The sequence below is a fragment of the Myotis myotis genome, unplaced genomic scaffold, assembly GCF_014108235.1.
Source record: "Myotis myotis isolate mMyoMyo1 unplaced genomic scaffold, mMyoMyo1.p scaffold_m19_p_1, whole genome shotgun sequence".
Taxonomy (NCBI): Eukaryota; Metazoa; Chordata; class Mammalia; order Chiroptera; family Vespertilionidae; genus Myotis; species Myotis myotis.
Window position 1 is genome coordinate 45,571,998 of NW_023416313.1, and position 17,396 is coordinate 45,589,393.

General features: G+C 38.4%; 1 protein-coding gene across 3 annotated transcripts in view; it reads left to right on the forward strand.

The window, feature by feature from the left end:
* Positions 1-17,396, forward strand: part of SLC4A4 (solute carrier family 4 member 4) — a 440,882-nt gene that overhangs the window by 332,837 nt on the left and 90,649 nt on the right. For all 3 annotated transcript variants that reach the window (XM_036335845.1, XM_036335853.1, XM_036335842.1), the window contains 2 exons: positions 7,976-8,133; positions 16,598-16,685. In XM_036335845.1, the coding sequence (XP_036191738.1) occupies positions 7,976-8,133; positions 16,598-16,685 (246 nt within the window). The remainder of the gene's footprint in view (positions 1-7,975; positions 8,134-16,597; positions 16,686-17,396) is intronic.

Below are 17,396 nucleotides of genomic sequence, written 5' to 3' on the forward strand. Positions count from 1 at the left end.
ATGCGTGTCATAGGTTCGCCATCACTGAACTAGGGTGACCTGGAATGATTTTTGAGCCTACCAGATGAGTTTTGTTTTTTTTTTTTGGATAGAATAAGAGCTGGCAATTTCCAAAGAGAATGGAAGGGGACAAAGTCAGCAGGAAGAAGAGAAAATAAGATAGGAAGAAGATAAGCAGAGGGGAAAGGATACCAATACAAAAGCCAGGAATAAGCTCTTTGCTCTGGAAAACAGGTGAATGTTAGCTTATGAACATGAGGCATTAGTCAGGGTCAATTGAAAATGAATACAGATTGGAAGACTAGAGTTATTCTTCTGGAGAAAAAAATAATGCATGGAATGCAGTAACAGTAGGGGTAAGCTTTGTAAAAATAATGAGAAAGTATACTCAAATATAGATGATTTTAAAAATATTACTTGTACTAAGGACAGCCTGTATAATTGCCTTCTAATAAATCAGGTTCAAATGACAAACCATTAGTATTGGTTATAAATGAGACTGTATTACAGATATACTTATTATAACATGTGCTAATAACAGCAGAGAAAAAGGAGGTAGAGTTTAAATACCTGCCTACTGACTGATATGATATCCTGGACCTACTTACCAGGTGATGCTGTAGGTCTGAGGGTGATGGTAAGGAGGTTAGGAGGACATGGGGTTAATCAAATGGTTAGCCCAGGAAATGGTTATTAACATTAAATAGCAGTTATAGAAAACCTAAAATATGCAAACTGCTTTCATAGAAGAGGACAGGAGAACTAAGATTGGAGTGGAGAATGGAAGATTTCTCAATTAGCTACATATGATGCATATCACTTGTATATGTGTAACTTTTCCATCATCACACAGAGTTACCATCCCAAGTAAGCTATCTATTCAGTCCTTCTGCTTCATCCATTTATATTCTCTAGTTTCTTAGTATGTAAATATTGTGCTTACTGGGTTGTTAGATAACTACTCAGAAAGTAAGAAAGGTTATGCATTTATAAGGGTAAACATTTATGGCGGAGGGCAAGCCATTTACTTCTGGGTAATTATAGCAATATCTTACTGTGGAAGAAAGAATACAGGCTGGTCTAAAGTGTACACATCGTACACATCTGGATTCAGAGAGTTGGTAGTATTACCTGGTAAAGACAAAACAAGATACAGAATCACTGAACTAGTCTTAGTATCTCTTACCAATTGTAGCTGCACATGGCAGCCATTTGAAATCCATTTCTTTGAAATCAAGATTAGCTAAGGGATATTTTTTCTTTCACTGTGTGTGTTCTCATAGTTGACCCTGCATAAAATCCAGCCTGAGTATCCCTTGGAGAATCAACTAATGATCTATAAGAAAGGAATGTCAAACTTTATCTTTGAAATTCAATCCAGATGAGTTTATTGGGTGATTTTCAACCTGATTTGAAGGCCTTTAGAATCTGTTCTTGTTTTCATTATCTTTTATTGTTCTTTGTAATTCTTGGGTTATTCTTCATCTTTTTGTTTAGTGTTTATACTTTTTTCTTACTATTTTATTATTGTTTACGATTTACCGTGTAAGTGCAGAACTGGTTTTCATACTTCAATCATTACTTTTTTTTTTTTTCCGGATATTATTGGGGTATTTGGAAAAGGCAACATATGAATGAATCAGTATTTAATGAGCCCACCTTTACCAAAGAGATTCAGAGGAGAGCCTTTCTTGAACTGGTGTGACCTCACATTGAACAATATACCTTTCAAATGGTTTTTATGTTTTGTTTTTTTCTTTCATTGTAGCTACTTCTATATTTTCTTCTCTCCATTGCAATGTAACTTCAGAAGAGCAGTGCCCACTACTAGCCTTGAATATTGTGAGCACACATACAGTTTAAAGAGAATTAAATGGAGTTGAGAGAGGGATTAAATGGTAGATGAGTAAATTTCTGTCCAATTCAGCATTTTCTATTCTGTTTTCATATCATAGTGTGTTTTATTTAACTCCTAGTGGGAGAGAAAACACTCAGGCATATAGGCATATTCAAGACTCCGAGAAAGTCTGTAATATAGAAACTTATTCAATTTTATATAACCTGGAATTCCTAAAATTTATTTGACAAATGTACTTTCATGAAGGGTCTGGACTCTTTAGTAAACAGAAATCACCCCAAATTACTTAAAGTCCCAAGTGGAATTTTCTGACTTATGTAACTGGTAAGACTTCTTGATGAGTTTACAGAATGAAGGAACTGCAGGACCTCAGGGCCAGGGACTGGGGACTCAGCAATCTCTCGTCTCCTTTTTTCTCTCTCCTGCTTTTGTCTGTTTCATTTTGGGTGCTGACCTCATTCTCTCCTAATGTGCACAGTGCTGTGGCAGGCCCTTTAACATGGAGGGAGCAATACCAGGTGAAAGGGAGAGCGTTGATTTTTACATGCTCAAATATTGATTTTCCAAATGGTTTAGTCCCTACTTGGGTGGTGCACCCATCCTTTGGACCTATCACTTTTATCAGAGGCAGAGTTTATTAATATTGGCTATATCTAGGCCTTTTGTCCACTTAGGTAGCCTGGGTGATGGTGGCATGTCCAGAACCTATGACCTTAAGAGAGGAGTTAGGAAAGCTTATTGGGAAGAACAGAAATAATAATCATCATTCAACAAATATTTATTGAATCTTTCTCCTCAGGCATCTCCTAGGCATTAAGGATATAACATTGAACATAATAGATGGATACTCCTGCTTTCATGGAGCTAAGATTCTAGTGGAGAGGCAGAAAATAAGGAAGATAAGTAAAACATATAACATGTTTGGCTGTGATAAGTACAAAGAAGAAAAAAAGAAAGCATGAGCGAAGAAAGCATTAACCTCTTTTTATGGGGAGAAAGAGGTTAAAAGTTTAATGTGTCCAGGGAAAGACTCACTGATATGACGGTGACTTGTAAATAAAGATCTGAAGGAAAAGGAAGTTAGGGAGGGAGCTGTGCAGCAGGTGTAAAGGTCCTGAGGTAAGAGTATACCTGGTGTGTTTGAGGGAGGACATGGAGGCTAGAGTAGCAGGCGTAGGGAAGATGGAGTGAGTGGTAGGAAATAAGGTCAAGGAGCTGATGGTGACATTGCCTTCTCTCTTAGTGAAATGGGGACCAATAGAGAGAATTTTGAGCAGAAGAGAGACATGATCTGATTCCTGATTTGACGTCAGGCTACTTTGGTGAATAGACTGGGTGTAAGGGAAGAAGCAGATAATCCAGCCAGAAGGCCACTGCCATAATCCAGGAGAAGAATGAATGATTGTAATGTCCCTGAGGGTGGTGGCAGTGAGGTTGATGAGAAATGGTCAGGTTCTGGATATACTTTCAACATAGATCCAACAAGATTTGCTGATAGAATGGACAGAGGGTGTGAGAGGAAGAAAAATGTTGAAGATGACAGCAAGGTTTTGGCCTGAGTGATGGGAGAATGGAATTGCCATTAACCAGATGAGGGGCATTGGAGGAAGAGCTAGTTTGAAGGGACTATCAGAAGGACTCAGTTTTGCTTAAAATGCCTGTTAGACATCCAAGTAGAGATGTTTTTAGGTATGGGATTCAGGGAAGATGTCCTGGCTAAAGGAATAAATTTATGAGACATTATCATATAGATGGGACTTAAAGACATGAGACCTTGGTGATCACCCAGAGAGTGTGTAGAAAGAAAAGAGCCATCTGAGGACTGACTTCTGGGGCACCTCAGGTACCACACATTTTTATTTTAGAACAGCTACTAGTTTTTCTGAGAACGCATGTGTTCCGCTAACACAGTTTGAGATACACTGATATAAAAGAACGTATCTTGACAATTATCAGTTGCTTAGTGACAGAGTCAGACATAGTAGGTTCTAGAATAAGCCTTTAAAACCTCTCTAGCCCTGGCTTGTGTGGTTCAGTGGTTAGTGTTGGCCTGCGCGCTGAAGGATTGTGGGTTCAATTGCTGGTCAAGGACACGTACCTGAGTTGTAGGTTCGATCCCAGCCTGGTTTGGTGCATGCAGGAGACAACCAATCAATGTGTCTCTCTCACATTGGTGTTTCTCTCTTTCTCTTTCCCCCCTCCACCTCCCTCCTTTTCACTCTCTCTAAAAATCAGTGGAAAAAATAATCTTGGATGAGGATTAACAAAACAAACAAACAAACACATTCTTTCTAGTGTTCCTGGGCATTTGAAGTCCTTTTGGTCTGATTTTTAGTGCTATAGAGCTCATTTCTTTCATTCAAAATATTTAGTACAGCTGAATTATGTGAAAAGCAGGTAGGTGTTCAGTACAAGGAGGGATAAACTGTTCTAACCCTCAAGAGACCTGAAGTATGATTCAGAAATGAGCACTCCGGAGTTCCCAAGAAAGTGGGCAGAGATGGTAGCAAGACTGGGGCTGAGCATTGAAGGATGTTTAGAAAAGGTAGAAATGAGAGAGTGTTTGGTCATGATTGTGGGATAAGTACATAAAATAGAAATGGAAATGATTAGACTACCTGCCTAACTAGAGCAAAGAGAGAATGCTGGAGAGAAGGGGTAATAAAATCTGATTATCACAGAACTTCGTGCCCAGTGTTGGTAATGGGAACTCTGGAAAGAGTGTGAGGAAGGTTACTCTAGCAATGATATTGTGTTTTGTGCTTGGGCCACTTATCCATATCCCACACTCTACTCTGTGTTATAGAGAACAGTTCATTACTGGAACTTCTGTAGGCCATAATAATGTGTGTTTTGTTTTTTTTATAACAATTTGATGTTTATAAAGACTCTTCCCATGGCTTCTGTTTTCATATCTGTACAATGTAAACATAATTTATTTTTAATGTAAGCATTTCTTGGAGGATTAATGGTATAAGCTTTGGAAATATCCCTTACCGCTTAGAAGTAATCATGTTTCTAACATCTAAAAAATATATTTTGCTTTTGATTTTTTAATTTTGGTTTCCACTAAAGTATTAGCCCTAACTTTCTTGTTTTTGTTTGTTTGTTTGTTTGTGTTGGTGTTTTTTTTTTTTTTTTTGCCTCATAGCTTTCTTCTTATATAAAGTACCAAATTTAAGAAAAAAAATCCCATAAAAATACTACTGAGGGTAATGGAGTTTTAGGGATCAGTTTTCCTTACATTTATTTTCCCTAATTAAGAACTATTTAAACAGAAATAGAAAGTAAAGTCTTACTGCTACCTTTTTATTAATGAGGAGAATTGGGCCATGTCTGCCACTTCCTATCTCAGCAATAATCCAGGGCACAAAATACTAAGTGCACTAGTAACTTTAGACTTGAGAGGAGAGGCATTTATATTGATAATATATCACAAGTCTGCCTTTCATATGGTCCTGCAAAATTCTTATCTATATTCTTCCGTGATTGTTGAAATGTTTTCCTTGAGCTCTGGGAGGCATTTCCCACTCACTGAAGGATGCTTAAACAACCCTTTTCTAAGTGGGTGTTGGGAAGGGAAGGGAAGTAAGGAATAACACCTACAAGATGTAATTTCCTTAAAAAATTAAAAATGGCACTGCCATTTGACCCAGTGATCCCATTTCTAGGAATATATCCCAAGGATCCCAGAACACCAATCAGAAAGAATTTATGTTCATAACAGTGCTATTTGCAATAGCTAAGATCTGTAAACAGTCCAAATGCCCGTCAATGGATGCGTGGGTAACAAAGCTGTGGTACATTTACACAGTGGAATACTATGCAGCTGTAAAAATGGAGAATCTGTTAGCCTTTGAGACAGCATGGAGGGCCTGCACAGTGGAATACTGTGCAGCTGTAAAAATGAAGAATCTGTTAGCCTTTGAGACAGCTTGGAGGGCCTGAAGAGTATTATGCTAAGCAATATAAGCCAGTCAGAGAAAGACAAGTATCACATGATCTCACTTATATGTAGAATTCAATGAACAAAGTAGATCCAGAGACAATAAAGTATGCACCAGACTGACAATTTCAGAGGAAGGCAGGAAGAGATTAATGAAAGAACTTATATGCATGTATGCATAATCCATGGACACAGACAATAGTGCAGTGAAGGCCTGGGGAAGGGTTGGGAGTGGAATAGAAGCAGTAAAAGAGGGGCATCTGTAATACTTTCAACAATACAGATAAATTTTAAAAAGATAAGCTTTCAAAGTGACTGTTAAGCAACCTCCACTCTCCAAGAAAACCACATCTGTACCACTTTACTCAAACTCCCACATACTTTCCCCTCTTTCTCACCATCAGCTCACTTGTCTTTCACTGCAAAAATGTGAGTCTTCAGAAGCCTCATCTTCACCCACCAGATCCCCCTAATACCCCCCTCTGTACCCGTATACTAGTCTGCTTTCCCTAATGAGGATTGATAAACTCTCTGTGTTCCTTTCTGAAATAATCCCTCTACTTGTGATGTTGATGGTCTCTTCTCAAGAGTTCAGGGTTGCTTGAGTGGCTTTTGAAGTTATCCCCTATCTCCACAGCAATAATCTGTCTCTACTACATCATTCCCATGAACATTTACAAGTGTTATCATATTTCCCACTTAAAAAATCCCCCTGTTTTATGCCTTCTTTCTCCTGTCTGCCTATGATTTGGCTTTTCTTGGTAGCAACATTTCTCAAAGTAATGTGTACTCCAGGTCTCCATTTCTTCACCTCTCATTCTTTCCTGGGCTCCCTGATGTCCGCTGGAATAGCTCTTGTCAAGGTCACCCAGCACCTCCATCTGCCAAATTCATCGGGTCCATTCTTAGTTCTGAGCGTATTTGAGCTTTCAGCAGCCTTTGACTCAGCTTGATATGCTTTCCTTATTGAGCCCTTCCTTCACCTGACTGTTAAGCCCTGGCTTTCCTCCTGCCTCACTGGCAGCTCTTCTCCAGTGTCCTCTGCCAATAACTCCTCCCATTCCTATAAAAGGTAGGGTGGCCCAGGATTTAGATCTTTTCCTTCTTCTCTGTCTACACTCACACCCAAACTTGTGTGATCTTGCCATATGGTTGTAAGCATTGTTTATATGGTGATATCTCTGAAATGTAGTCTTTCTACTCTACCTTTTCAATTGGGCTTTTATTAGGCAAGTCCCACTTAAAACACCCAGAACTCCTGACTGTGGCCTTCAAGGTCCTTACCATCTGGTCCCTCCCCCACCCCCTTACCTATGCAACTCCATTTGTTGCTATTTTACCCCCATTATTTCTCCAGCTGCCATCACACTTGCCTTATTATTTTCTCTTTCCCATCTCAGAGGCTTTGCACTTGCTGTTCTCTTGCCTGGAATGTTCTTTGCCTAAATCCGTGATGGAGAACCTTTTGAGCTCGGCATGTCAGCATTTTGAAAAACCCTAACTTAACTCTGGTGCCGTGTCACATATAGAATTTTTTTGATATTTGCAATCATAGTAAAACAAAGATTTATATTTTTGATATTTATTTTATATATTTAAATGCCATTTAACAAAGAAAAATCAACCAAAATGAGTTCATGTGTGTCACCTCTGACACGCGTGTCATAGGTCCGCCATCACTGGCCTAGATCTTTGCATGGCTTGTCCCCTGACTCCAGCATCAAATGTATTTCTTCAGCAGCCTTTCCCGACCACCCTACTTAATGTACCCTTTTACTGGTTTTATGTCTTTTTTTCTTAGCACTTATCACAACTTCAAATCATATTTTATTTTTCCCCTGCTGGAATATGAATCCAAGCAGGACATGTGATTAGTTGATCCTTAACTGTATTCCTAGGGCTTAGATCGGTGCCTGGCCCCTTCTAGACTCTCAACACATGGTTATTGATTGAGTGAATCAATAAAGGAATTGTGTTATATATAAGTCATGTGATTATACCTTCAATATTTTTTAATCCAATGTACAGAGAAATGTTTAATAGAATGGTTAAACATAATACGAAAATGGCTGTAGCTAGGTCCTGTTGCATATAAAGGAATTCCCTCGAGTGATATGTGAACTGTTTCTTCTTGTCCCCTCTTCTGTGTTTTCTTGACTCTTCCCATGCAGCTGAAGAACAAGTTCATGAAAAAACTGCCCCGTGATGCAGAAGCCTCCAACGTGCTTGTCGGGGAGGTCGACTTCTTGGATGCGCCTTTCGTTGCCTTTGTTCGGCTGCAGCAGGCAGTCATGCTGGGTGCCCTGACTGAGGTCCCTGTGCCCACCAGGTAAGCTGATCCCTGACCTGCTGGGGCCTACAGTGTGGTTATAGGAAAACCTCCCCTTTCAGGCTAGAGAATCAATAGAATGAGGATACATCCAGAGAGAGCATATTGGGTAGATTTAATATGAAATGATGGTTTAATCTGACTTTTATACCATCATATGACTAGGCACTTATATAGTACTAATCATAATAACCAAACAATTTCTTGGACCATGTATTGGTTTTCTTCTTATGGATTAGTCTACTTAATCCTCACAATAATATTTTTTAAGTATAAACTGTAGGTGTACAGATTTAAAACGGAGCCTAAAAGTTTAAGTAACTTGTCCAAACTGATACAGATAATAATTGGTTCAGAGGTCAGAGTTGCTTTCATTTGTTCTATTTTTTATCAGAAAATTAATAGTGTGTGTATGTGTGTATATACATATACACAGACATATAAAAATTATAAAGTTGTACCCTTAAATTTGCACACTTTACTGTTATGAATTATGTTGCATAAATTTTTATTTTAAAAAGATGCATATTATTGTTATTATAATCATGTATTTAATATACTGCACGGTATCTTCAAACTCATCCTGTTTATTTCCCTCTGCAACTGTTCTAATAGAGTTAGGAAGCTTGACTTAAGGAATGCAATAGGTGAATAGGAATTAATGCTTCTCTTAAACTTGTGCTGATAAGAGTTTGAAGAGAAGCTTGTAATCTTCAAATTGATGTCTGAAAATTATCACATGAATAGCAACTTTTCAGTGTGTGTGTGTATGTGTGTGTGTGTGTGTGCACGCGTGTGTGTGTGCGCGCGCGCTTTTCCTGGGCCCCAGCGCAAGGACAGGTGACATGTCTCTTCTTTAGGTTTCCCAGGTGAGGAGGAAGGGCTATGGATCCTCCTCACTCATCTCAGATGGTCTGAGTATGATCCACGGACAATGACTAGGGTCTCAAGGTTGGTTTTGAACCAAGTTGACAGGAAAATTAGGAAAAACATTCCTTTTACAGCCTCCCAATGCATAGATTACAGGACATTCTTTCTCATCATACAGATATTTTTCTCATTTTTATATTTCTTAGACTCTTCAAATGGGAATAATACCAGATATTAGTAGGCAATCATTGGAAAAATAGCTGAGGAAAGGAGATGACCCTTGCTTATTCAATTAATGGGATTATCATGATTTATGCTTTCTGTAACTTAGCTTTTGGCTTGAAAACACACCAGCAGAGCCTTAAAGTTCTATCAGAGCAATCACCTGGCAAAAGCTGGCTGACTCAGACCATGGCTGAAGGCCAGCTCGCGTGTCCCTATGGTTTTATTTATGTATTTTTGGACAAACTTTACTGGAGCTCAAAAGAAAAAAAAAGCCAAGAAGTGTTAAGTTGCTCTTGCTTTTTCATTTCTGTTATTTTTCTTTAAAAGCTACAAATAAAAAATATTTCCAAAGGCTTTTTATTTAACAGTAGTATGAGTTTATGGAGCAGCAAATTGTGACCATTTTTGTGTTCTTCTTATCATCTGCTCCTGCCTGTCTCATTCTTTTCCTCTGTACTGGAGCGTGGCAGGAGTCTAGAGGTGAAATACAGCATCATTTGAATGAACAAAAGGAGCCCAGCAATTCAAGGGAATGTAATTCAATAATGTCATCAAACTATTTCAGGGCAATAATCTGAACAATCCTAGAATGTTAACATTTTCCCAGGAAATAGATTTATTCATTTGCTATCCCCTGAACCAGTGCAAGCTGGAATCACAGTGTAGGGAGTCTCATTCGCTTTTGGTGTGTATGAGTAATGTGGGGCCACTGACAATGGCTGCATCCTGTGAAACCCAATCAAGGTAATCCCACGAGGAATGTGGCTGTCATGTGTGGGACGGCCTCTGCACCAGCCACGTGCTCTCACATGCACGCCACCCTGTTGTACTGCAGGGAGACCCAGAAAGTCTGGTTTGGGGCACATCTTGTCATGATCATTTTCCCGTTTGAAGAAAAGTTATGCTCTTATGCTTATTATTTTTATTACTGTGCACCTTTTAGGAAGTGTAACTCTAAGAGTTTCCTTGTGTGGAGTTCACCAGTTATTTGGTTGATCTATTTTAGCTTTCTGTTTGTAGCTGGACTACTACCAGCTGAGTGATGTGATCTACTTAGGGGCCCTTCTTGCCATCCATGTGAAAGCAAACAATTTTTTTTTTTTTTTGGTTTTGGTCACTTGGTTGTATACGTTTACGATTTTCCTAGTATCTTGCACACACTTTGCTCACTGTCATCTTTATTCATAGAGGCTGCTCCTCACTCACATTCATGGGCTCTGTGGGGGATAACAATTATTATTCCCACTGTATAGTTGAAAGATAGAGGCAAAAGGAAGATCCACTGTCAATGCTAGAAATTGGACTGCAGATTTCTGACTCTAAGGCTAGGGTTTTAGGGAGAATCTAAGGAGATATCTAGAATGGACTGAAATAAAATACTTTAGGGTGTTCACCTGAAGAAGAATAAAAGCCCTTGAGCAGTTTGTCCTTTTATGACCTTGATTTTCATATCTAAGGCACATTCAGTGAGTTGTACCCCCTAAAATGTTTACCTCTTTAGTTTCACTGTAAGTCAATATATATTTTATGTTATAAATTATTAATTACCTAAAAAAAGTAGTTTACACTTAATTGTTAAAAACCATAAAATATCCTATTAGAGGTCTTGGGATGGAGGTCCCACTAGTTCAATTCTATCTAGTCCAACAACCCAATTGCTACTGCTGTTTACATGAGTCATGTGGTTGGTGAGGTTAGTTTGTGGTTAGGTTATATTGTGGAAGCTACAGTGCAGCCACATTTTCCAAAGCTGCTAAATATGAATAATGGGTTATTAGGTTCACTGTTGTTTTGAGAGAAGGGAGTAAAGGATTGGTAAAAGCTGAGTTTATTCTAGAAATAGCTCTGATATATCAGGAAGGAGGGGATGCACATCCTTTTTAAAAAGATTGAGTGGTTTAGGAAGGCTGGCTCTTTTTCTGATATTATGCTCTGTTTCTGGCTATAATTATTTTGTGAATGTGAGTGTAGTCCATTGGTTCCGGACACAGATCATCTGGCACTTGTTTTTATTGTGGAAAATGCTACAGGCATCCTCCTCCCCAGGCACAATGAGTTATAGGAAAACGCTCACAGGAGTAGAAGTGCCTCGTGAAGATCCAGAGACGACGAGGCACAGTTAAAAATGCGAACTATGACTTGTTTCTCGTTATGAGTGAATCAAAATAACTCAGTAACATAAATTAATCTTTCCCCCCAAGCTGTCAACGTGGTCTGTGCCCTTCCAGCCACACAAATGTGATGTTTACTTGAATTTGTTAATAAAGAAAAAAGCTTCTGGTTAAAAATAACATCTGTCCATTGACAAAAACCAGCTTGGGTCATGAAAGGAGTTTTCAGTACATTATAAAAGCTAAGCTTGGCAAGATGTGCTTCTATCATAAAAGTTGTAACAGCTTTCACTTCTTTGAGGTTAAAGGGGAGAGAACATGTTTCAAGCAGAAGGAACTTGAACTTGATGAGTGGTTCTGTTAGTTTTCTTTTTTTTAAAATCCTTCATCCCCATTTTGACAATACAGTCCAAATTAGACACTTCTGAAGGGTCTCATTCCTGCAGATGAAATTCTCAGCCTGAGGGGATATTTTCTGCTACTGATAGATGGCCAGATTTTCTCTTTTTCTCTATAGCATTTGAAGGGGATGGATTTACTGAATGATTCCTGACTGGAGTAATGTGAAAATGTAACTGATATATAACATGTTATTTCTATTTACTACTTGGTGGCTTTTCATACACTGAGTGGCCAGATTATTATGTCCACCTGATGTTTGTAGGCAAATTAGCTATAATTTCGCGCTGAAGTTGCTAGAGGGCCAGACCATTATAAGTAGGGAAGCAGCTTGTTTACCACGACAATAGAAGTGATTTTTTTCTGAAGATATGGGTAAACAATGCAATTTAATAGCCTTTGAATGTGGGATATATATTATTATGAGTGGCCAGATTATTATGACCACCCCATCAGTGCTTCGTGGGGCCACCTTTTGCCTTCAATACTGCGACGATTCTTCTTGGCATTGACTCCACGAGATTTTGAAAGGTGATGCGAGGAATCTGACACCATGCCCGATGAATAGCACTGTCCAGTTCTGTGAGATCTGATGGTTGTGGAACCAGCTGCCTGATGGCTCTTTTAACTTCGTCCCACTAATGCTCAATTGGATTGAGATCTGGTGACTGTGGGGACCACCTAAGCAAGGTAAAGTCTCCCTCATGTTCTTGAAACCACTCCTACACAATACGAGCACCGTGGCATGGCACATTGTCTTGTTGGAAGAAGCCATCTCCATTGGGATATGCCATCAACATGATAGGATGAACCTGATCAGCAACAATACTTAGGTATGTTGTACTATTCATACGTTGTTGCACATGAATTAAATGGCCTAAATCATGCCAGGAAAACATGGCCCAAACCATAACACTGCCCCCACCAGCTTGAAAGGTTGTACTCATGCATGTGGGGTGCATGCTTTCATGCTGTTTCTGCCAAATTCTCACTCTTCCATCTGCATGATGCAACTGGAAACGTGATTCATCGGACCACATGACTTTTTTCCAATGCTTGACTGTACAATCCTTGTATTCCTGTGTGAATTGGAGAAGTTTTACCTTGGTAACTGCAGACAGCAAAGGTATTCGAACAGGTCTTCGGATTCCATATCCCATACAATGCAGTGTACAGCTAATTTTCCTACAAACGTCAGGTGGTCATAATAATCTGGCCACTCATGTTCAAATATATCCCACATTCAAAGGCTGTTAAATCACGTTGTTTACCCATATCTTCAGAAAAAAACCACTTCTATTGTCATGGTAAACAACCTGCTTCCCTACTTATAATGGTCTGGCCCTCTAGCAACTTCAGCGCATAATTATAGCTAATTTGCCTACAAACGTCAGGTGGTCATAATAATCTGGCCACTCGGTGTATATATGTTATATATATATATATACACACACATATTTAAGTTATATAAAATATTGCCTAAGAAAGAGGAATTGTACCTTTATCTATAATTTACTGATTTTATTAAAACATTATAATACTCAGATATTGGGTTTTGCTATGGTACATATTATATTCACCTTTGGTCTGCTACTTCCATTTATTCTTTGGTGCTATTTAGCAGAGACTAGAGTAAATAATTATAAGAACCTGAAGCACTAAATTGAAAGAACATATGCACCCCTGTATTCATTGCAGCATTTACAACAGCCAAGGGTTGGAAGCAGCCCAAGTCCTCTCTCAGTAGATGAGTGGATTAAAAGGCTGTGGTATATCTACACAATGGAATACTACTCAGCCATAAAAAAGAAGGAAATCTTAACTTTTGTGACAGCATGGCTGGACCTGGAGAGTATATGCTAAATAAAATAGCCAGTCAGAAAAAAATAAATACTGTATGATTTCACTTATATGTAATGAACAAAATAAACTAACAAAATAGAAACCGATTCATAGATACAGAAAACATGTCAACAGCTGTCAGAGGGGAAGTGTGTTGGGGGCTGGGTGAAAAAGGGAAGGAATTAAGAAAAATGACAAACCTCATAGACACAGACAATAGTGTGGTGATTACCAGAGTGAATGGGGGCTAGGGGAGGTAGAAGAGGGTAAAAAAAGGGGGATAAATGGTGATGGAAGGAGAATTGACTGTGGGTGGTTAATACAATACAATATACAGATGATGTTGCCATATAGTCAACCTGAAAACTCCTGTGTCAGTTGATAAATGTGTATTTCCACAATGTGTATTTGTAAACTATAATCATAATGGAGATGCTAGGGAAAGGCAAAAAGAGGTTCAGAGTGGTTCTGGAAAAGTTAAAGATATTATGAATTACTGAAAAACTAATATTTAGATACATGGAAATAATAAAAAATGGCAAGGAAAAAGACATTATTTAAAAATATATTAAGTAGAAGATTCAGATGTCCATTTTTTCCTGTTACAGTGCACCTGTCCCCTTTTGCCTAAAACTATGCCCTGATGGTCCTGTCTGACAGCTAGCCATTGGTAGGGGAATACAGTTGGGAAATGTGACCAGTGCTATAGGTGTTTCTTAATTTGTATTTGTATTTTGCCTTAGTGGTTAAATATTTTCTGCATGCGTTGCACTCAAATTAGTGATCAGTCCCTTTAGAAAAATAAATTTCACTGTCATAAAGGAACACTGTATAATACTGTATGTAGGGGTATATAAGGTAAGCCCAGCTTCAAAGAAAGAAAAGTTCTAGTCTCAATTGAACTTCAGTGTTAGAAGAACTAAAATCCAATTCTAGTAACGGCTTCCTTCATACTTGCACAGACTTTTGTGCCTGCTGATTGCTGTGGCTTTTGCATCCACTATGATAACACTTGAAAGTGAGCATGTCACTCATCCACATCTACACAATGGAATATTACACCGCTAAAAAAAAGAGGGAACTCTTACCATTTGCAACAGCATGGATGGAACTGGAGAGCATTATGCTAAGCGAAATAAGCCAGTGGGAGAAAGATAAATATCACATGATCTCACTCATATGTGGGATATAATGATCAACATAATTTGATGAACAAGAATAGATCCAGAGACAAATGGTAGGGGTGAGGGGGGGTTAGAGAGCAACCAAAGGACTTGTATGCATGCATATTAGCATAACCAATGGACACAGACACTGGGGCGATGGAAGCTTGCCTGGGATGGGAATGGCTGTGAAGTGGGGGGGCGGGGGTCAATTGGGGAAAAAGGAGACATATGTAAAACTTTAGACAATAAACAAACAAAAAAATTAAAATAAATAAATAAATAAGAAAGTGAGCATGCCGCCTGAACTGGTTGCTAAGCACATAAGTGCTGAATGACTTTATGGTTATTCTGAGATAAACTCTGAATATTCATACTTACAGATACTTTCACATTCTTTATTTCTATTTTTTTTTCTTCTTTGGATTGAATTTTATAATGAAAAAGAGGAATTACCTCTTCAAGGACAGTTTGGAATAAACCCTAACACATTCAAGAGTACTTGCTGTCAATCCCTTTTTATTTAAAGTGAGGTATATAAATAAATAAGTAAAAAATAAAATTTAACTAAGCCAAATCCTCAGCCATTCCTGGTCCCCTAAAGTTTTACCTAAGATACCTTGCTCCCAGCTAAATATCCACAGCACCTTTCCCCAGAGTGATCTATGAGAGTCATTGTTGAATAGCCTTTCTCTACGGAATCATAAACCTGGTGTATAGGTTGGGCAGGTAATATTAGGCAGAATTGTGTGCTGAAAATAACAAAAGGTTGGACGGCCTGTCTGCTCTCTCTCATATACCAGGCACAGTCTTTGGGCTCATCCATTAACTTTCTTGAGCCTGGGTTTCTTCACCATTAAACAGGACTAGGATACCTGTTCTTATTGCAAAGGATTGTATGGAATTTAAATGAGGTGATGACTGTGAAGTGCTTTGCAAACTTTAAAAAGCTGTGCAAATATATGATGTGATCATTTTAATTGTCCTCATTATTTCTGTGTTGGGTAAGACATGATCATAAACAAGACAGAGATTTATCTGATGTTGCCTTTAGTATATATTTTTCATTCATTTACATATCAGGTTCCTCCTCCCTAGTCAAAACATACAGCTTTGCTCTTGTCCTCAATGAGGGATTTTTCCCACCATGACAAGAGGTGAACCTAAATGGGGATAAGCTTATTATTGCAAGTTTCAGTACCTACTCACTGTGGAGCAATGCTTGTGCATTATCAAGAAAAGAAGTTTGGAAAGGAAAATGAGGTTACCCACCAAAAAACACACAACACACCTCACACAAAATTTTAACTGTGAATGATGCTTTCTTTTTCTTTTTTTTCCATAGTTTTCTTTCTTTACTGTCAGCATGTGGCTTACTTGTAGAAGAATTGTCACTTCTGAGTAGAAACATTTCTTAAGCCTGGAGAAGGTCATATGTCATTGCCCAAATTGGGTAAGGGAAAGTCAGAGAAACCAGAAGATGTACTGAGTCTTTCTAGTTATTGTGTTTAATGGTTTTCACTAAAGATTCTGCAATTCAGTAGAACTGGAAAGAAAAGAAAGTTTAGAAAGGAAAGATTGAATGACTCAAAAAATGGAACCTTTCCTTGTCAACGAAGAAGCTTCTCAGGTTTCCATGCTAAATTCTCCATTGCCTCCAAAGAAACTAAACAGTGAGTTTTGTTTCACTGTAGTTGAAAGAGTATCTGTCATATGCCAAGAATATTACATTTGTTTAAAGATGAATTATAGACCTAACCTTTACATGAGCAAGGATAAACGTGTCTCAGTTTTATGTATTTTGAGTTTGATGATATGTGTGTTATAGCCTTTGCTTCTTTCCTCTTCCATTAGGTTCTTATTCATTCTCCTAGGTCCTAAGGGGAAAGGCAAGTCCTACCATGAGATTGGCAGAGCCATTGCCACCTTGATGTCTGACGAGGTAGGAAATCGGGAAGATGATGATCTGCGAAAGTCTTACTTGTGTGTTTTCATTCTGTGATTTGGCTGTCACTGTAAGTTAATACAGTGACTTGAACTTCTTAAAAAATACTTAACCTACACCAGTTTTAAGAATGGAAAATGTGCCCTGGACAGGTGGCTCAATTGGTTGGAGCATCATTCTGTACACCAAACCGTGGTGGGTTCACTTCCTGATCAGGGCACATACCCAGGTTGTGGGTTCGATCCCCAGTCAGACGGAGGCAACTGATTGATGTTTCTCTCTCACATTGATGTTTCTTTCTCTCCTCATTTCCTGCTCTAAAATCAGTACAAATAAATACAATACAATACACACACACAAATAATGAAAAATGTTTATAAAATAAAGGAAAATATATTTATCCCAATATGAAATTTACATTTTGAGAACTGTGGATGTCAGCTTATTTGCCATGAAGCTCATTATAAAGAAGGCTGACAACCTACATCCTTCTAATTAAATGATGTACATTCAGCAAGTTCTTTCTTTGGATATTTGCATAAAAGGCATGGAGCATTTGCTGCCTTGGATGTTTTAGTTGTTGCCTCAATAACTGAATAAGCATATAGACACTCTCTGCATTCCAGAATGTACATAATTCTTTTTGCCAGTTCCATTCTTCTCACCTAGCTGATGATCCTAAAGCCCCTTACACATATCCTAAGTCTT